Source organism: Lichenostomus cassidix, chromosome 1Ab (assembly GCF_008360975.1).
Source record: "Lichenostomus cassidix isolate B80296 chromosome 1Ab, HeHo_3.0, whole genome shotgun sequence".
In the NCBI taxonomy this organism is placed as follows: domain Eukaryota; kingdom Metazoa; phylum Chordata; class Aves; order Passeriformes; family Meliphagidae; genus Lichenostomus; species Lichenostomus cassidix.
Genome location: NC_139481.1, coordinates 2,383,044 through 2,403,406, shown reverse-complemented (window position 1 = coordinate 2,403,406; position 20,363 = coordinate 2,383,044). Strand labels below are relative to the sequence as shown.

At 43.2% G+C, this 20,363-nt stretch overlaps 1 protein-coding gene across 11 annotated transcripts in view; it reads left to right on the top strand.

Moving 5' to 3' along the window:
* Positions 1-19,965, top strand: part of WNK1 (WNK lysine deficient protein kinase 1) — a 90,441-nt gene extending 70,476 nt beyond the window's left edge. For 5 of the 11 annotated variants that reach the window (XM_085049380.1, XM_085049378.1, XM_085049371.1 and 2 more), the window contains 11 exons: positions 1,543-1,626; positions 4,168-4,254; positions 4,928-4,997; positions 6,324-6,391; positions 6,915-7,573; positions 8,484-8,686; positions 9,784-9,978; positions 11,190-11,282; positions 13,590-13,631; positions 16,640-16,827; positions 17,111-19,965. In XM_085049380.1, the coding sequence (XP_084905506.1) occupies positions 1,543-1,626; positions 4,168-4,254; positions 4,928-4,997; positions 6,324-6,391; positions 6,915-7,573; positions 8,484-8,686; positions 9,784-9,978; positions 11,190-11,282; positions 13,590-13,631; positions 16,640-16,827; positions 17,111-17,425 (2,004 nt within the window). In that variant the 3' untranslated portion in view covers positions 17,426-19,965. The remainder of the gene's footprint in view (positions 1-1,542; positions 1,627-4,167; positions 4,255-4,927; positions 4,998-6,323; positions 6,392-6,914; positions 7,574-8,483; positions 8,687-9,783; positions 9,979-11,189; positions 11,283-13,589; positions 13,632-16,639; positions 16,828-17,110) is intronic. The other 6 variants (XM_085049376.1, XM_085049381.1, XM_085049372.1 and 3 more) reach the window with 5 other exon arrangements.
* Positions 19,966-20,363: the final 398 nt, after the last annotated feature.

The following is a 20,363-nucleotide window of genomic DNA, read 5'->3' as shown; positions in this document are numbered from 1 at the left end:
TCACTAACCAGATACATCAATACGTGAATTTTTTTTTATGTCTGCCTGTGTGGGGACACAGCACATTTCAGTATTTTAAATTATTTTGGTAGCCCTTTCCTTAAATGGAAAGGTAGCCCTTAAATGGAAATAAATTGAAGTTTTCAGGTGTTTAACAAACTAAAAACTTTAATATTAGCTTATTTTTTGTGGGTTTTTTTTTCTACTCATCAACACTTTGTGTTGGTTGTCTTTCACCAGCCTTGCTCTTAACCAGTTTCAGGCCATTCAAATTGAGCCAATGCTCCCAGCATCTCCATTCATTAGTAGTCCTAAGGAGCTTATTGCTTTAGTTTTCTGGGGTTTGCTAAACTCTGTCTGTGTATTCATTTTATTTATGGCCAAACTGTTAACCTAGACAGTTAAATGTGTTTCAACTCGTCTTACAAATGTATTTAAAGTATGTTTTGCCTCTTATTTATAAACTAAATGATGAAGTTACCACAGCTTAAAAATCCATAATGCCTCCAAACATGTAACATCTTCATGTGTGTTGCTGCTGCACAAAAGAGTTGAGCTAATGCAAGTTGGCCTAGTTCCTGCTGAAATGAAACTCTGGGAGTGCATCTTCACTGGGCAGCTACTCCTGCCCTGTGAACCATTAGTGTAAGCTGTGGTAACACACTGCAAGCCAGAGCTGGCTCTGCTGAGGACTGGAGCAGACTGGAAAGCAATTCCCCTGCCCAGCAGTGCTCACCCTTCAGAGGCACTGTCCAACCTCAAGATGACAGCTGACAATAAGAATTGCAAATTGTGCAATGGGTGGCTTAATTCCTAGAACTTCCCACTTCCCTAACAATGGAAATGACTAACTGGAATGTGCTGTCTGACCTGGTGAGGAGGCTTTGATGCTTCCTGCTAACCTTTCGAGTCTCTCTAACCTCCTCCATGTAACCTGGATGACTTCCCCCTACCCAGTTTTGTGGTCTAACCACCTTCTGTGGGTCATCAGCACCCTTCAGGTTCAAAAAGCAGTGATGGACAAAAGATTGGTGTGAAAGCTCTATAAATCTGTTTCTCAACAAGTGGAGACATCCTCAGGCACTGACAGTTCCTGTTCTCAAGTCATGTTGCTTGGAACAATTTGCCAGAAGCATGCAGCTTGCTGTTTCTAATGGACAGTTAACATAGAAGAGACTGAGTACATTCTTGCACCATTTTATAAATTAGGCTTCTTGGAAGAATTATTTTAGTGTTTCTTGAAGACTTGAAAATAATATTCCCCAAGATACTTAGTTCCTGGACACTGCAGCTTGTTTAAACTGGAAATTGTGGCTGCTCAGAAATAATCCGGATTATAAAATAAAAACAAAGCAAACAACTTCCCCCAAGTTGGTTGCCAAAGTCCCAAAAGACTCTATGCTAACTGTCCAGGAAGGAATTCTCTACCAAAAAAAAAAAGTTCAGGCTTCTGTTGTATGACATGACTGCGTGTAGCTTGGTATCTGATCCTTCTGTTGCTCCCTGTCTGATGGACACACCTTTCCTCTCCATTATCCATAGGTGCTCCCAGTAGGTTCTGACCTTCCGGCTGGCACTCCATCCAGTGAGCAGCTGCCACCTTTGCCAGGACCTTCACTAACTCAGGTGCTACAAAACTTGGCAGATTTGATCTGCTCCTTTTCCCTTCAGAGAGCATGTTTCAATTAAACTCTCCATTGCATGTTATTAATGTTCTTGTTTTTCTTTTCTTTTGACTGAGTTAACCCCTTTTGTGTAACTAGCAGTAGCCAGAGTGGCTTCAGCACTGGGTGGGAGCAACCTGGTCTGGTGGAAGGAGTTGGTACCTGATGATTTTTAAGGTCCTTTCCAACCTAGACAGCCCTCTGGGGTGCTGTACCCAGTGTCTGAAGTACAGGAACAATTAATCAGGCTTAGGGTTTTTTCATGTGTCAATCTGAACTTGAAAGGTTTTTTTAAAAAAATATAATGCAGGGGAGTGTGTGCATAAAACTGGAACCTGTTTTCTTCTTGAAAAGGGTAAAGTAGCAATATAATATGGAAAAGTATATATTGTCATGAAATGTTTATGAAAATTTGTGAATTCCTTGTGAGATTTTGGCATTTGGTTGTTTCTTTTGGTGCTTGTCTTCTGGGGTTTTTTTGTTTGTTTGTTTGGGTTTGATTTTTTTTTTTGTTTGGTTTTTTGTTTTCTAAAAGCTCATTTTTACATCTCGATCTTAGAGCCATAGGCCATATTCCTGCCCTGTGAGTAGTGAGGAAATGCATATCTTCTTTCTTGAAACTGAGCAAGAAGCTGAATGAAGATAGCTGAATGATTGAGTTGTTAGCAAGCAACCCTTGTTTTTTTCCCCCCTGACTTCAGAGGCAGAAGCTGGTTTATCTCTTTTAGTCAGTTCTTTCTGAAGCATGGTTTTACTGAAGAGGAGATGACAACAATTTAGTAATAATTCTTACCTGCCTTCTTCCCATGGTCAGGTATCAGATGGACCAGGAGACAGCTGGTTAAAAATCAGTCATAAGGAGTTCATAGTCCTTTTCATTTGCATTGCTGGAAATTCAATATATTAGTAGTATTTTCCTCTAAGCTCAAAAGCACTTGTAGCCACTTCTATGACTCAAACCACTGTACCACTGCAAAAGGCTTCTTCCTGTTTGTCATAGGTATTTCTGGCAGGATCTGTGGCATGGAAGAGTCACAAATATAGATCCCTTACTTCTTGTCCTTTGCAAACAACTTCCCGAATTTCACTTCTCATTTGAACTCATGATTGGCCAGGAGTGAGACAAAATTAGAGGAGACCAACTGGATCAAATCTAATTGACTCAAGAGCATTTGCTGCTATCTGGAAAATTACTGCCTTGCCTTAAAGCAGCTAGGCTTGCCTTCTGTGCTGCTTCTGTCAGGAGTAGGTCATTGCACAACTTTTTTTTCCTGTCCTTAGCAGCAGATGCGTAGTTTGCAGACAGAGTACACGTCATCTCAAGACTGGTTTTGAACAGTCTGTTCCATAGTCTCAAATACCTGTTCTATTTATTCCTTAATTGCTTTTTTAAAGTGTATTTAGATTAATCTCTCAAGCTTCATTTTGGTCCCCTTTTTTTGTAAGGAAATCTTTATTTCCTGGTCATTCTGACAGCTCTTTGTTTACTGGAAGCAAATATCTTCTTGTGAGTATAAGATGAGAATTACTTAGTATTTCAGGTGACATGTCCCCTTTATTTGAGAGAATTGGATTAAATTACCTCAGTTGTCTCTAAGCATTTGGATTTCTGAATGGAGTAATGGAAGGCTGCATCTTCTGCATTTTTTTATGATGGAATTGATACAGGCTTTATTTTTCCTATGGTTTTTGTTTTTGCTTTGAAATCCACACGTCAGGAAGAATGTTATCCTGGCAACCTGTTAAAAGCATCTTTATGCTATTGTGCACTTCTAACTTCCAGTTTCTTGAATGTGGAAAAAGTAGTATTTTTATGTTGTCATGATCTCTGCCTCAGTTTTAAGAACAGACAAATCTTTTTTTTATATAAAAGGCTTGCAAAGATCAGTAATGCTAAAGTTTGTATAGAAACTTCTGTTCAGAAGGGTCAGAATTGCAACTTAATGGTATCTGACAGCACTTTCTTCTCTCAATGTATTTTACTGGCATGGCCCTAATTTAATAATTTAATAATTTTGAGACTTTGGGACATTTTTATCTTCAAGATATTTTTAGGTAATTCTCTTTCTCTTCCTCTCCCTAATTCAATTGGCCAAGTTTGAAAAACATCTTGTATGCCAGCTGAAACAGCTGAAATCTAAGTAATAAGCATACTTGAGAGATTCTGCTCCTCTCCCCCCTCTTCAAGTCAATCCATCCATATAGCCTCTCTGAGGGAACTTGAGATTTGGGGGTTTTTGTTGGTTGATTGGTTTTGAGTGGTATTGTAGAGTTTATTCTTTTCTGGGTTTTTTTTTAAGTTCCAGTTAATTTTCTTGTTCTGTTGTTTTTAAACAAATATGTTGCTCAAGTTACTTCCAGTCTTACTGTGCTATACATGTTAAATTTGAATATATAGGAAGCTGTACTGAGTGCTTTAAATTTTGGTATTAAGTGTGTCAGTTTCTCAGCTATGATTGATTTTTCCTGAGCTGGGACATTGTTTTACTCTTTTCTTTCTCAGTCCCAACAGCCTCTGGAAGATCTGGATGCTCAACTGAGAAGAACCCTTAGTCCAGAGACTGTCCCAGTGACATCTGCTCCTGCCTGTGTATGTTTGCAATGTTGGCACTTTTACTAAAGTCTGAGTCTTTTAGTCTCAGTGTTTTCTCAAAGTTCTCAGTGCTCTTAGGTTGCTGCCTTTAATATCACTACACCAGTATTTAGACCTTTAAAAATAAAAATTAAGAGTCATCTTCCAGTTTGTGGGACTGAGTCAACCCAAATTGGAAAAATCTGTATATTGCAATAGATTATGTAATTTCCTGAGGCTGTTTTTTGGTATTAGTTGTTATTCCAGCTTTTCTGGTGATGTCATCAATGTCACCAAACCAGAAGGGGAAGTGACTGGAATAAGGGGAAAGAGCACTAAACAAGCAATATGTGATGTGGCAGTCTTAATTTGGGAGGGATGTTTCAACTGTGGAGCTGAAATTTTAAAAACTTCTAGTAATGAGCTTTGGATACTAAATGAAGACAGTGGTTGACAATCCGTGGGGTTATTTATGCATTATTTCTGCACAGGCCAAGGGATGTTCTGCTCACAGCCTCAGGATTACAAGACCTGTAAAATCTTGTGTCTTGCATTTGTCTTTTCATGGGTCATACATTGTCCCTGTTGGAAGCAAAAAAATTATGTGATATGCAATATGTTGAATTTTTTGGCACTCAGTGAAACTGCTAATTATTTTAACTTTCTTTTGTTTTCCCCCTTGAACCTGCAGTCTGTGCCCTCAGTAGCATCAACAGCAGTTACTGGGCCAGTGTCCACAGCAACACAGTCCCTGAAGGATGGTAAGACAGCCATGATTACTTTAGATAGAATTCAAAATTGAACAGAGTCATCATTTGGAAGGTTATAACCTTTTCTAGTAAGTCATGCAATGGCAGCTCCTTGAGGGGATCATGTTGGTTTTTAGTGACCAGACTGAAATTTCCCCCTGTAGGTCAGAAGGGGGATGATGATAGATACATGCATATTGCAGTGACTCATTTAGGGTTTAAAGCTGCCCAAAATACTAAATTAGGACTCACAAGGAGTCTCCACTGTGCTGCTAAGGTACAGCCTCAGGACTTGAAGAAACTGTTTTCTGTCATGTGTTTTGTTCCTGGCAGCAGCAGTAGGACCATTTTGTGTCATCACACTGTGTTCTACATGTAGGACACCTCTCCCTTACCTAGGGGTGTTCATTTCTGTTTAAATAGAGAAACCAAGGTTAAACTGCTGAAAATTTAAGAAACGTAGTGGGAAACCCAGACTTCCTTCTGGCTGCTTTAGAACAGCTGAAGATTGACTGGATGATCACTAGTTGAAGTCTGGATGATCAATGACTTTCAAATCTATATGAATTGAGTTATTGGGGGGAAATCCAAACACTTGCAAAATAGTCTGAGACTTTCCTGTCAGTATTCACCTAATTGTTTTAATTTTTACCATCTTCCATTTTTAAAACAAGCTGTTAAAATGATAATGAAATTTTTTCTTGAACTGTCTAGTAAACACTATTTAACATGCATGTGCCTCTGAAGTTCCATGACACCTTCAGAAGGTAATAAAACCGTGAAGGAAAATAAATTAAATATTCTCATTTTGGGACACTGGTAGTGAACTGTAATGTAGAATTAATTAGTCTGCTATAAAATGAGTTGGTTTTTGTCTGTTAAATTTAGAAGGTAAAAGTAAACAATGTTTACTTTGGGAAGTTGCTTAATAAACAGAGCAAACTGTCCAATAGAACTGATTTAAAAATAGAATGTTATTTCTCAGCTCTGTAACCTTATAGTGCCAGTGCACAGAGCAACAAAATTAGGAGCTGACACCTAAGAATCCAGCTTGGAAAACTTCACGTTTCACATCCCTGTTTGAAATCTGTGCTTTTTTTGCTGTTGCCTAAAATTGCACTTTCAGCAAATACACTATGCAGGGAAGCTTTGTAGAAAAATGCTTCAACTTAACATTAATAATGAACATTCTAATATTAATATGGTACTATGAGTCCAAAGGCCTGTTAGGAGTTAACAGATGAATTTGAAGTGCATAAAAAAACGATTGGAGTTAAAATAATTTGTTTCTCATTGTCTTCTTAATCCCATTCTTCTTTTCCTTATCTTTGGCATCAGGTGATGGAGAGAGCAATGCTGCAGCTGCCCCAGCAGGAGCCAGTGTGCTGAAGATGGGGAGGTTTCAGGTAGGACATGCTAAACTCACTTGGCTCTTGGTACAGCATCTCTGAGTGGTTCCTGGTAGTGCCAGCTCAGCATGCCTGTGTGGACTTTGCTGTCAGGAGAAAATGTCCCTGTAGAGCTTTGGGGAGCAGTTCTGCAGATGCTGTTTTCATTCAGGGCAGAGATTGCACAGTCTGTGCAGTTCTAGAATTGTGAATATCATCATGGCAGGCCTTAGCTGTTGGCCTTGCTCTTTAATGTTGGGCAGTTCTTTCATTAACAGCTGGGATGTTCACTGTTTTACATCCTCTTGGTGAAGAAGGCCTGTCTGAGGCTGCTGTTTCTTGGAGTTAATCCTCCAGATTACACAGAAATACTACTTCAAGTGGCAATGTTTTGCCTGGAGGGAAGCAGCAGCTTGCTTTGTGGCACACTGAGGAAATGAGTTATTTTCCCCTCTCCAGATGCATCTTACCATTAAGGAAAATAAAAGCATGGTGTTGAGGAAAAACTAAGGAAGTCTGCATGATTGTATTTCTATTCTAGGTATCTGTGGCAGTGGATGATGTGCTAAAAGAGGGTGACAAACCCAAAACGAAGCCAGTGCAATTTGAAACCACCTCCAGTGAATCTTCAAGCCTTTCTGGCAGCAGCCCAGAGAGCACACTGGTAAAGCAGGCTGAGAGTCGGAAAAGTGGGGCTGTGGCTGCTGCTGCCTTGGATGTGGTGGATGGCATTGCCCAGGTGGCTCCTGCACTGCCACTGCCAGGTGACACTGCTCAGGCCACCAAGGTCGGGCGCTTCCAGGTGACAACAACCGCGGATCAAGTGGGACGGTTCTCCGTGTCCAAGGCTCAGGATGAGGTCAGCTGTGCAGAGAAAGAGCCAATGACTCTTCCTCTCTCTGTGGGCTTGGAACAAGTTGCTTCTTCAGCTGCAGCTCCGAAGAAGGAGTTGGAGTCAAGGCAGTCCCCACACATGAATGGTCCATCCTCTGATCCTGAGGCTGCCTTTCTCAGTGGGATGGCTAAGGATTTGGATGATGGCTCGGGGAGCCCAGACTCTGTCCAGCACCTGGGATCAAAGATCAGCCTCCCTGTTCAGAGCCTTAGCAACTCCTTCAACTCTTCCTACATGAGCAGCGACAATGAGTCGGATATTGAAGATGAAGACTTGAAATTGGAACTCCGTCGGTTACGGGAGAAGTAAGGCTTTTTCTTTGTGTGGTCATGTATGGAATATGTGTTATGTGATTAATATGAATTTCATCTGCACTTCACTTCTCACAAACAATAGAAGTAAACTTCTTTCAAAGGCTCAGCCTTTGCTAAGTGTCAGGAGGCATTGTCAGCATTTATGTGGGAAGATTCTTTAGTGGGAAAGCAGTGCACAGTTATAACTGAAGAGGAATATACATGTTTGCTGGGCTTAAATTTTCTACCCTGAAACCTTGTTGTATATAGATTGACAGCTGCATTATGGATAAGACTGTAGATCTAAGGAAGATTTGGCATATCACTGGAGTTAGTGGGGAAAAATGGAGTCTTGTTTGAAAATGACATGCAAGTCTCTGCATTTCTAATATGGATTTCTGGTGTTTCTAATGGTTCTTTTCCTGAAGAGACCTTGTTGGCTCAGAAAAAAAAAATTAGAAGTCAAGCAGTGTGACCTACTAATTCTTTTATACTGAAAGTTGAACTTTATTTTAGGGTAGCTGGGAATTTTAAATCCTGTGTATGCAACTGCTCTGAAACAAATTGTAAGGCAATACCAGTGTAGAAGTCTCCAAGGCCATATGTCTCAGAAAATGAGTAATCTAGCTATTCCTGTAGCATTTGAATGCTTTTTTTGTACTTCTGTTTATTCTGGTTTTGTGATTGTAACGTTGGGAACTTTGTTTTGGAATTCTAGCCAGGGCTAGAGCACACTGGAAAATGGCAACTATTCTGCCGTGTGTGTTCAGTTGTTATTTGTAGAAAAGATTTATTTCTGCTTTCTTTAAATGTTTGAGAGTTTGACCAAAGAAGCAGGTCAGGCTTGACTGGAGGGGAGGAATTGTTTGCATGTGTGTATACATAGAATTTTTCTAACTCACACTGTTTTGTAACTTGTTAGGCACCTTAAAGAGATCCAGGAGCTGCAGAGTCGCCAGAAGCAGGAGATTGAGTCACTCTACATGAAACTGGGAAAGGCTCCACCTGCAGTCATCATTCCCCCAGCTGCACCCCTTTCAGGAAGAAGGAGAAGACCTACGAAAGGAAAAAGCAGCAAGTCCAGTCGTAGCAGCTCCCAGGGACATAAAAGCCCTCAGCTGTCAGGTAAGATTTCCTTCAATATTTTTAGTCCATAAAATAGACAAAGTACATCTCTCCTTCTTACATCTGTATCTCTCTGTCTTTTCTTTTGGGGTATGTGTGTGTGTGAGAGAGTTCCTCCTTGGATTTCTTTTATCACTTTCAAAATTACTTTGGGTATTTGGTAGTCTTGCTTGGGACTTTTTCAGTCATTTGAAAGGTACTGTGACATTGTTCTGTAAAAGCAGTTTTAGAGTTGTAATTTGTAATTTTTTAGATATTAGTAATTGAGCTCTGACTAGCAAAAAAAGTGTGAATTTACAATATGGGAGAAAACTTTCTTAGAGATAAACTGTTCTTTTTCCCCTCCTGAAACTGATGTTGCAGAATAGGTCTGGTCTCTTCAGTCATAAGCAGAGATGGTTTTTTTTCTAATTTTTTAGCAGTTAAGCATGATAGTATTAATGTCCTTACACTGTAGAAACTCAGTCACAGTTGATGGATGTTAAAATAGTGAGGTTTTTTTAAATGGAATTGAAGATTTATTGTACTTCCAAATTACAAGTCAGTTTCAATTATCAAGGCTTCCTTTCTTCCTGAGACCATTTTTGTAATAAACAGAGCTCAGGAAGTAGTTGTGTTTACTGATTGAGTGCAGTGGGTGACAGATACTCTCTGGGTAATTGGAGATGTTTCTCTAATCCTGTAGCAGGAGCAAACAGTACTGGAGGGCCAGCAGTGCCAGCAGAAATATTTGTTACTGCTTTTTGCCTATTCACTGTGGTAATTCCATGTCATGCTGAGATTTCTGTATGCAGTCACCCTGGCTGCTCACTTCTGTTTTGCTGTGTGATAGAGGAGCTCTGTAAGCAGAGTTGTCTGAAAACTGAAGAATTTTTCTGGTCTTACTGCTTTCTCAGAAACTGGAGTAGTTCTCTCCCCCATCCTCTCCCTCTCTTGCCTGGATTGTTATGCTTGACCAGAAGATGATATCCTTGTTTTTCCGTTAGCATCTGTTCCAATCAAACTTCCCTCTGTTTTTCCCCAGTCCCTTGTTAACAATGACAAAAAGTTGAAAAACACATGGAAACCAAAACCTTTTGCCTTCCTTTTTCCTCTAGGCAACCTATCAGCTCAAAGTGCACCATCAGTCTTGCCCCCTCAGCAGACCCTTCATCCTCCTGGTAGTGTGCCAGAGACTGGGCAGAACCATTTGTTACAACCCCTCAAACCTTCACCTTCCAGTGAGAATCTCTACTCTGCCTTCACCAGTGACGGTGCCCTGTCGGTACCGAGCCTTTCGGCGCCGGGCCAAGGTGAGCCTCGTTAGTGTCATTAGCAGTGCTAATGAATGGTCGACTTCACCACTCTGGGTTTTTAATACCTGCTGTCAAGCAGCTTTGGGGTCCCCAGCCTGGGTGTGGAGGCTGATAAGGATGTTGTTTGCAGCTGGATTTCTAGCTTCTCCCTTAGGTGAAGAGCGAGGTGGTTGAGGTAATGAAACCCCAAGGACAGCGCGAAGGAGGGCAGTGTGGTGATGGAAGTGAAGTTCTGCTGCCCTGGGGAAAGGTGTTGGCTCAGAGGAAGAAGGGTGAGAATGGGGGGTTGGAAATCAGAAGTGAGACAGAGGAATGGGCACAGCAGGTTTGATTTTGACAGATAACTGAAATGGTTGGAAGTTTCCAGTATCTTAGAGTCCTTCTAGACTTCCTACCTGGTTTGGCTGTTTCTGTCAATGGAGTTTTTAACAGTAAAAGGTAAAAAAAAAAAAAACCTCATGTTCTTTAACTGTGAGTTATCCTGGAAAGAAGAGTCAGTGTAGGAGGATGGAATGGTGGGAGTAGTAAATTGTTCATTTACTCAGGTTTCTCAAGTTGTGGGTTGCTTGTTATTAGTATGTTATCAAATAATTTCTCAGGCACAGCTCTGACATACTCAGTAAGGAGGGCTTTTTTCTTGTTATTAAGGGGATGATTCTTTTACTTCTGAGCTTAGCTGTCCCAGATTTTTTTCCCCTTGCACACCTTTTTGAAAAGCTTTGCCATAGACTGTTGGAATACATCAATACTAATGTGTGATTGTGCTGAAACTGGAGAAGTACATACAGAAAACGCAAAGACTTCATGGAAGAATTTTCTGTAGAGTTTTTTTGAGGACCTGTTTCAGACATTTTACGGCTACTTGAATCATCTCCCTGCATCTAGAGTAGTGCAGTTCCATTTTATAATTGAATACTTTTGCCAGGATTTGGCTTTCCTAGAGATTGCAACTTTATTGCTAACTTTATTGCTGGGGTATGTCCTGCAGAGTAACAGTGTAAACTTGGCCTCTTGTGTGGAGGTGTTGGAGGGAATCTCTTCACTCCCTATATTGTCTATGTACTCTCTGGTCTGCGCTTTGAGACTTATTCTTGTGTGTCATGTGATTGCATTTCACCCTTCCAACTCCAGGTTGCTAACATCTTGTAGTGGTGTTCTGTCTCTTCTCCTCTCCTTTCTCTGTTCTCCCCGTTCTTGTTTTCTCACAGGCTGTGCGAAGTTTAACTGTGCATCTGAGAGAGTGACCTTCAAGCCTGGTGGCAGGAGGACCCGATTTCTGAGTACGCCCTGCTTGGCTCTTTGTGTGTAACACCTTTACTCCTTCCTTGTCTGTTTTTTGTTCTGTCTTTTTGGTTTTTGTTTCTGCTGCTTGGATCCCTTTCATGCAGCCCATTCTCATCTGCCACCTTGTATTCCCTCCCATCCCATGGCTCAGCTCAGCTGCTCTTAGCACACCTTTAGAAGTTTGGGTTCTCGTGTTAGGAATTCTCTGTTGTTAAACTCACTGTAATGAGCACTCATTTTCTTTAAACCTTTAGTGGAAACTTCAATGACAGGTCGGTGAAATCACACAAGCTGGGGGGAGTTAGCAAAGTCCATCTGTAATTTTGCTTTAGTATGTGTTAGATGACGTGAGACTTGTGTGGAGAGGTAATCTTTCCACTGGAAGAGGGAGGAAGATTTGTTTTCCAATTTATCCCTTCTTGGCCACTGCAGTAACTGATGTGAGGAGTGTTGCCCTTCTCCAGCAGTGTGCTTGCAGCACAGGTTGGATTGCCTGTCCCAGGCTCTCAGCACTAGAGCTGGTGACAGTGCAGAGCTTTGATGCCACCTGTAGGCAGTTCATGGGGACTTCTTATGTTCATTAGCAGATGGCTAGCTAAAGACTGAAGTGTTACAGGGTTTTAAAATTAAGTAGAATATTTCCAGGCAAACTCAAAAGAACCTTACCTATTAATGGGCACAGATTTTAAAGTTTTTCCTGTGAATTGGAGATATATTAAGTGTAAAAAATAAATAATAAATAGCAATAAAGGTGGGTATATAGATATTTCAGACATCCTGTCAGCCCTCACAAGTTAGCTTGCAGCTCTTTTCAGAATCCTCTCATTTGTGCTTACATTAGGTCAGATTTACAAGAGAGCCTCAAACTTCTGATGTGGCTGAAATAACAATATGCTTGAGCCAAGGCTGCTGGTGTGATGCTTTATTGGGAGTGCTGCAACATCTTCCATGCTGCTTCTACGGGCTGGACCCTTTCAGTGTCTGACATTTGTTTCCCACCCTCTGGAATGACTTGACATGAGAAAGTTTTAAGTGCCATCAGGAGCTCTCCTGCTGCTGCACTGCATGGCAGCACCACACATCTGCATCTGCTGTCTTGCTGTGGTTGGCAGTGGCTCAGCTGAGCCAGAGCTGTGTGGGAACTGAGCCTGGCCTTCTGCAGAGACAGCTGCAATGCCAGCAGCTCTATCCTCTGAGAAAGCAAGGGAGGCAGAGGGAAGGGAAACTTCTTCCTGGCTGTTCAGTTGAGCACTGACTCTATCCCACTTCACTGGATTTGGGATCTGAGCACTAAGAGTATTTAATTTTTAAAATTGAGCAGCTTTAAATATTTTTGCTGTGTATATTAATGTGCAGATGTGTGTTGGCATCTGCAGTCTTAAAATTTTATGTTCCTTTCTTGGAAGAAGTTAAATTCTTACCAATGCGAACTTAAAATTATCTTTAGTCCAGCCTGTCCTTTTTTGGGGAAGGGACTATAAAGAACAGCCAGTCTTTTTGTAGAATTGACAATGAACTGAATACATGTGAGTATAACTCACTTACAAGGCCTTGGCTTGCTGTCAATTGACCATCATGTGGCTATAAGAGTACTTTGGCATGTGTATCTCTTGCTTTTGGGTCTGATGCTAAGGGAAACAGATTCCTTTTGAAAAGAGTGTTGTAGCTGTCCTGTAAAAGCAGGTAACACCTGGCATGGCTCAGCTTGGCCTGGCACTTGGCTTGCTGCAGGCTGCTTGCTTCCTGGAGCCCTGAACTTGAACTGCTGTTGGAGTGCTGTGGAGAGTGGCAGCTGGAGAAGATGCTGGGTTGGAATCAGCCGTGTTGAGGAAACAGTGCAGTGATTGATGCTTTTAACTGTGCAGCTGGAGAAACAGAGTGGTACAGCTTGGCAGGGAATGTCTGAACTGTTCTCACACATCTGAGAAAAGAGGGTGACAAAGTAAAAGCGCTTGACCTATCAAAGAAATCTGTTGCTGGTTGAGATTTCATAGTTGTAAAATGCTTCCTATGTCTTGGCAAAAATGGAAGATGTACTTGCTTTTCCTTTTGTGATAACAGTTGTGACCTCAGTGTCTCCTGACATTCTTCACTATGGTTTGGGAATTATGAAGAATAAATGTAAGAGGCTGGGCCTCATCTCTTTGTGATTAAACTGGCAGATGAGTCTTTGAGTTTGTCCAGAATGTCCCAGTAGTGACTGTAAAAGCCCTGCTGTGCTGTGTCCTCTGTTTCTCACCAAGCTTTTTGTAATGTTTCCTGATACTAAACATTTCTCACTGTTTCTCTTATCTTTAACAAATTACTCTCTCTTTGTGCTTCAGGGAAGATGGTGAAAAAAGTCTGTCCTTGCAACCAGCTCTGTAGTAATTATCTTATTTCTGTTATCTCCGATTCCTGATTGTAAAGCTATTCATCAGCTTTTCCTGGTCACTGAAGCCTTACGTCCCTGACTCTGTCTCCAGCACAGCATCTGTCTGTCTGTGTTATGCCCTCTGATGTGTACTCTGTCCTTAGTATATTGACTAGTCTGGTACTGCTCCTGCAGCCAGCTGGAGGCTGCCAGAACCTCCCTTCACTGTGGAGCTCTGCTCTTGCTAACGAGAGCAACATCAGGGTCAGTTGCTCACTGTAATGTGCTGGAGTTGTACTCAGAGCAGCTGCTTGGTTTGGGATTTAATGGGGCTTGTCACCTCGGTGGTGGATCCAATTGCAGACACTCCTCCAACGTTTTAAATCCTGAGAATTAAGCCATCAGAGATCTCCAGTGTGTCTCCCAAAGCAAGAGATGTTCAGAAAAGCCTGTGTGTGCACATGTCATTTAAGACTATTTTAAAGGTGTCTTTTGACTGCTGGTTTATGGGGGGAAAAAAATCCAAGGGCAGAATGAAGGCATTATAGGTAGTGGGCTGGAGAGAGAGAAGCCTGTTTGACTTGAGATCCCTCATGTCAGAGCAGAACTGGGGACGGCTGCTGTGACCAAGCAGGAATGTGGGGGGTTGTTTCCATGGAATGCTACAAGTTGAAGCACTTGCTTTTCAGACTCTTTGGGATGGCAGTTTCTGCAGGCAGTGAGCATCTGAGCTAAAATGTGAAATTCCTGAGAAGTCAGTTTTAAATGGACATTGCATGAGAGCTCAGCTGTAATGCTGTAGGCTGTGACCTGAGATGGGAGCTCCCTAACAAAATCCCTTTGGGAGACAAAGCTCTCGCAGCCTCTGTCACCCTGAACCAATGTAGTTCTTTTGAAAGCTCTTAAACTTTCCTGATTGATCTTTCATCTCTTCAGCTGAATGTACTGCAGTACATGCCTTGATTAACTCTCTCCCTTCTGTGGTCTGAGGAAGCTCTCCAGTGTAGTTCCAGGATCCAGAGTACTTAGTGACTGATTAAAGTGGAGATGTGACACAGCACAAGTGGATGCTGGCCATCCTGAAGAGGATGAGAGCAAGTGTGTCAATTCCTGCATGAACCCTCATGGTGGAATGTGATTATTACTGGTTTTGGCAGTGTTCCCCCTCCCCCAAGTACCCCTTTCTAGCTTTTGCCTCATTTGTCTTTAATTTCACCTTTCACATCATTGCTCTTATTAAATGACTGTACCCAGAGCCATTTCCACGTGATGCATGCTTCAGGTTCTTGCTACTTCACAGCAGACTTTCCTCACCCCACACAGTGTGATCCTGCTCCTCTCCATCTGTGCTGCAGCCTCACTCCCTGCTCAGGGAACCTTTTTCTTCCCTTCCCGTGTGTTCTTGCATGTGTTTGCCCCACCTAACACCTCCTGCCCTCTGTGGGCACCCAGCCCGGGAGCCACTTCCATGCTTGAGCTGGAACTGGTGGGATGGATCAGCCTCCTTCCCTCCTCAGCACTACTAGAGGCAGTAACACTTTGTTTATTTGTCCTGCATAGTAAGTATGTCACCTTCCTAATCCACTCCTCGAAATGAAACATTCCTGCAGGGGTTTGGAACCAGTTCTTCCTTTGATACAGTGGTGGCAAGGAATGTGGCTGATTGCCAGGGAAAGTGGGGCAGATGGAGGTGCCTGTCAGGCAAGACACAGCAACTGTCATTTGGCCTTTGCAGGAGAGATATGATGTTCATTGCTGGCATTTCTGCTGATCCACCTCTAAATGGGTTTTCTTCAGAAATGCCTGCCATAAACTCAGGTTTTCATGGATTTCCCAGGTGCAGTCTCCTGAGGGACCGAGCAGAAATATTTGAGGAGCTTTAGGAATAGGTGAGGATGAGTGTTTGCAAGCAGTGCTGGCTTTAGCACTGCTGATGCTGGTTTTGTTGTTAACTGGCACTTCCACGTCTGTAAATGAGGATACTCTGCAATACTGCTGGGAATTTAGGATCCTAGGTTTTCTTTGCTTCCTGTTCCAAGGTCTGCCTTTAAAAAACCTAAATTGAAGTGCAGTTGCTTGTTTATGAGGAGCACAGTAAGGCTATCCAAAACAAAGCTTCTAGGTTGGTTTTTTCCCTCCACAGGGCAATGTTCAGCCAGCTTTCCGGCAGAACCAAAACCTGGCATTTAAAGTGAAGGGGTTTTGTGTTCTTGCTGTGAAAAGAGAAACCTGTTAGAGTTTACTGAAGGAACTACTCTCACTCCTGCCTTCTTTAAGCTGTGTTAGTTCTTTGCATCTCAAATGCTTATTCTTCTGACTTACGAAATCTGAACGTAATGGCAAAAAAATGCTTTCAGAGGCAAAAAGCAAAATCTAATGCAGTGCAGACTTTCCCTGCTGATCCTGGCTGTTTGGTGGATGAAGACAGTCCCTTCTGGTTATCCTCAAAAACATAAGTATGGCAGCTATTGGAAACAACATTTGCTGTTTCTGACTGGGTCCTTTTTTTTTTTTTTTTTTAAACTGGGTGAATTTTTCTCTTCATTTCTCAAAGTGGAGATAATTCGCTACAGAGCAGCTGGCAATGCTGATTTTTACTGCTCCTTATTCAGCATCCAGCATTGTCCTCCAAGGTGGAATTGACCTGTGCCAACAGAGGTTGCTGCTAATTAAAAGGTGTAGGATGAGAGAACGACGTGCCTGTACTGTCAATCAGTGCTGAAATCTAATGTCCTTTTTCTTCTGCAAACACTTGTAGGCTGCTACCATTCCCCTCTTAGGATGACCACTTGCAGCACTTCTTGCAAAGTAAATACATCTGTGAAACACTCCTTAATCTGAGAAAATGCCTGTAGGAGTCCTTGCAGTTCCCACTTCAGTGTGTCCTGGAATTGAAACCTAGAATTAATCTGCATGGCATTTTAACTGGCTCTCTCTTGGTGTGCCATTACCACAGTTGTTTCATGCACTAGAGAAGGCTCAGCGCTGCCCCAAGTTGTGATTGCTGTCGTTGTGTTTTAGGGACCAGCAGCACCAACACCGTGGGGGCTGCAGTGAACAGCCAGGCTCCCCAGACCCAGCCCACTGCCATCGCCTCGAGCCGCAAAGGGACTTTCACAGACGACCTGCACAAGCTGGTGGATAACTGGGCCAGGGATGCCATGAACCTGTCTGGCAAGAAGGTTGGCAAAGGGCACGGCGGCTATGAGGTGAGGTGTGATCCGTGAGGGGTTGTGGTGATGAAGAGCTGTGGGTGTCCTTGCTGTCTCCCTGGGGTTCCAAACACAGCTGGGGCACATCTGGGGCAGCAGCTCTGCAATACTGTTAGCTGGCTGTGTCTGTGGAGGATGCATGGCCTGCTCTGGAGGGGAAGGGGAAAACTAAAGGGGAAAGCCATGGCATCTTGTAAATACCCACTGGGAGCAGATTGCAGGCTGGTGGTTTTTAAAGCACAGTTACGTCACTTCTCTCGCTGGTTGGATTATCTTTCAGGGCCCTGGAATGGCAAGAAAATTCTCGGCACCAGGTCAGCTCTGTATCTCTATGACATCTTCCCTGGGTGCTACGCCCATCCCTGCAGCATCAGCTACCTCTTTAGGTCCCTTCAGCAAGGCCATGTGTCCTCCGCAGCAGTACGGTTACCCAGCAGCGTCCTTCCCCCCGCCCTGGAGCGGGGCAGGGGGCACAGCACAGCCACAGCTCGGCCAGTTCCAGCCCGTAGGTGCCACCTCTTTGCAAAGCTTCAACATCAGCAATTTGCAGAAGTCTGTCAGCAACCCTCCAGGCTCCAACCTGCGGACCACTTAGCTGTGCTCGGGGACCCTGCGGGCTACACCTCAGGACAGGACATGGGGAGGGAGATGGGGCCCTGTATCAATGACTAGTGCTGCAATGAACTGGTAGCTTGCCAGACTGGGAATGAATTTCTCTTTTCCAACCATTGCTGTCAACTCTCTGTAGCAGGAGTTTCCCCACACACTCGGAAGGGGGAGGAGGATGATCAGCATCCTTGTGATGGGACAGTGCTTTCCAGCAGGGGGGCTGCTCTTGTGTGCAACGAGAGCTGTGGAGAGAAGTCATGGGGTCAGTTCAGTTCGTGCAGTCTTGCTGTAAAATTGTTCTGGTTCGAGGCTGAATCCACACGTGTGGAGGTGGGAGAGCTGAACCCTAGCATGAGGCTTTAGCACGCTTCTCGCCTCTTCCTGAAGAACCAAGATCAGGAAAAAAGCTGTCCAAATCCCCCTCCTCTCCCTCTCCCCAGTCAATCGTATCTGGCTCTGAAACGATGGGGCACACGAATGGACTTGCAGTGCAGCCCGTGCTTGATAGGTCATTACTGCTTTAAGTAAGATATTAACAGCTTTGACTGCAGCATTAGAGCAATTTAAATTGTTAAAAAAAAATTTTAAAAGTTCCCTGCGGACATGTACTTACCATCAGTTTTGATGTGGAAACACTGTGATATATAAATGTTGTTGGACAACAGTAGTTTAAAAATGAGTGGAATATAGAGGGTTAAAAAAGTTAAAAAGAAAAAAATGGGAAAAAAAGCTAGCTATATCCTTATACTTATTGGAGACACTTTAACTTTTTCCTTTGTATTTTCATTGTATTAGATAAATAAATGTGAATGTAAAATTGTATAAATTAATGTACTTGAATACTTGTCTGTTCTCCCAGTATGCTTGCTGGATATTTTAGTGCCTTGGACTTCTCTTGCTTCTGCAGTTTAGCATCGTCTTCCCAGCAGAGCCCAGGTGGACAGAGGGCAAGTTGAGGGCAGGATGTTGGTGCCCAGCGCCCGGGACAGGCCGGGCTCCTGCTTGGAGCAGGAGTGTGGAGGGGAAGTCACCGAGGCCGCGGGTCGGAGCAGCTTTGTGTGTGGGGAAACTTGTCCAGGCGGGCAGAGCTGAAGGTGTGGTGAGCCAGGGGGGCTGCGACAGAGGGGTGAGGTGAAGCTGAAAGGAGACTTCACCAGTATTGGCTGTGGAGGCAGGAGGGCTGGATCAGAAACAGAGAGAGGATGGGGAGAACGTGTATCTTGGGGAAAGGCCCAACTTCAGATGCAGTTTGACTCCACCTGCGAAGTGGTAAAGATGTTTGGGCAGGATGTGACTGGAGGGAGAGGTGCCATTGCTCGTTGGCATGGGCTTGTCTGCTGGGATTGCTTTTCTTACCTTTTTTTTGGTAAAATTCATTGAAGCCAGGAACAGACTGTCCTGGTGCAACGTCCATTGCCGGCAATGGATGTACTTGAAATAGCCGGCATCAAGAAGTTTCCTCTGTCTTACTTGGAGGATTTACAATTTTGTTCACTCTTAACAAATTTCAAGCTGGTACCAGGACTGTCACTATCTGTCACTTGTCACCTCTTAGTACCTGTACTGTATCTTCTGCTTTGGTCATTCTCCCTTTTCATATTTAAGAAATACTGGTTTCCTCTTCAAAGTCAAAATAATACCAGCCAGTATTTATGTAGTGCTGCAGAAAGCTGTGAAGGATGAGAGTGCAGCTTCCTGGTGCTTGGGAGCAGCTCACGGCTGTCCTGGCAGAGCTGGTGCATCACAGGGATGTTACTTTGCCCACGTTTGTTTTTATCTCTGAGCGCTGTTCCCTGTTGGGGCCTTAATAGGGAGTTTTTGTGTGTCTGCAGATGTTCTCACTCTTTTATTTTCACAAAGGAAAGTGCGAGATGCTTTCCATTCCTGTCGCTTGTTTGCAGCAGGGCAGGCCCAGGCTGGAGAGGAGGGTGGCAGCTCTGGGCTCGAGGCTGAGGCTGATTTTGGGTTACAGGTGCAGCTGGAGCTCCAGAGGGACAGGGGAGGCTCGAGGGGAGGCAGGAGAGCAGCAGTGCTGGAGCTGAGGGCAGACAGGAATCCTGTCTGAAAGGATGGATGGATGGATGCAGGGGAGTCTCTTAGCATGCCCAGGGAAACAGGAGTGGGACAGAGCTAAGGCAGGAATGAGACAAGGGGAATATTCGAGGCAGAGGAGCTGGTCAGCTGGATGCAGCACATGGTTATTTAAATTTGATCTAATAAGTTTGAGGTCGTTTTTTCTCTTAATGTTATGCAAGAACTGGTTTTATTTACCATTGATTTTTTTTTTTTCCCCCTCCCTCCCTCCCTCTCCTCCTGTGGATGAATAACTGAAGTCTAGAGGAATAAACTAATGCTACTGAACTGTTAAATTATTTTGTTTAATATTACACTTTGAGTATCTTTTTCCACATAAAATCTGTTTCTGAATTACAAGCGTTTTCTTTACATTATTTAACAATGTACACTGTAAAAAATAAAAATAAAAAAAAATAAAATTAATTGAAACTTTGGGCTTCCCTGGCCGTAGTTAGTTGTCTGTTTTGCACTGAACCCTTCTGGTCTGACTGCACCCTGTGCTGCAGTTCGTTGCCTTTGCAGAATATTGAATGAAGCCATTCAAATACACCAAACCTGCTTTTGTTGAGCTGTGGCTTTTCTTGTGGAACAGCAGGTTCCAGCCCCTCTGTCCTCTTCCTGCAGTGATGCAACTGTTACCTAATTTATCATTTTGTCACAGGAGAGCACAGGAAACCAATTTAATGAGACCGTTAACTTCTCAAAAGCAGTGACCAGTCATGGGCCTTTGGTCTTAAACAGGATACTCTGAAACAAGGTACTGCAAAGAGTAATTCCTGCATGGCTCTTTGTGAAGGGAGTGGCCTGAGGGAGGATAACGGATCAGCTGTGACTGTGTTCATGGCTGG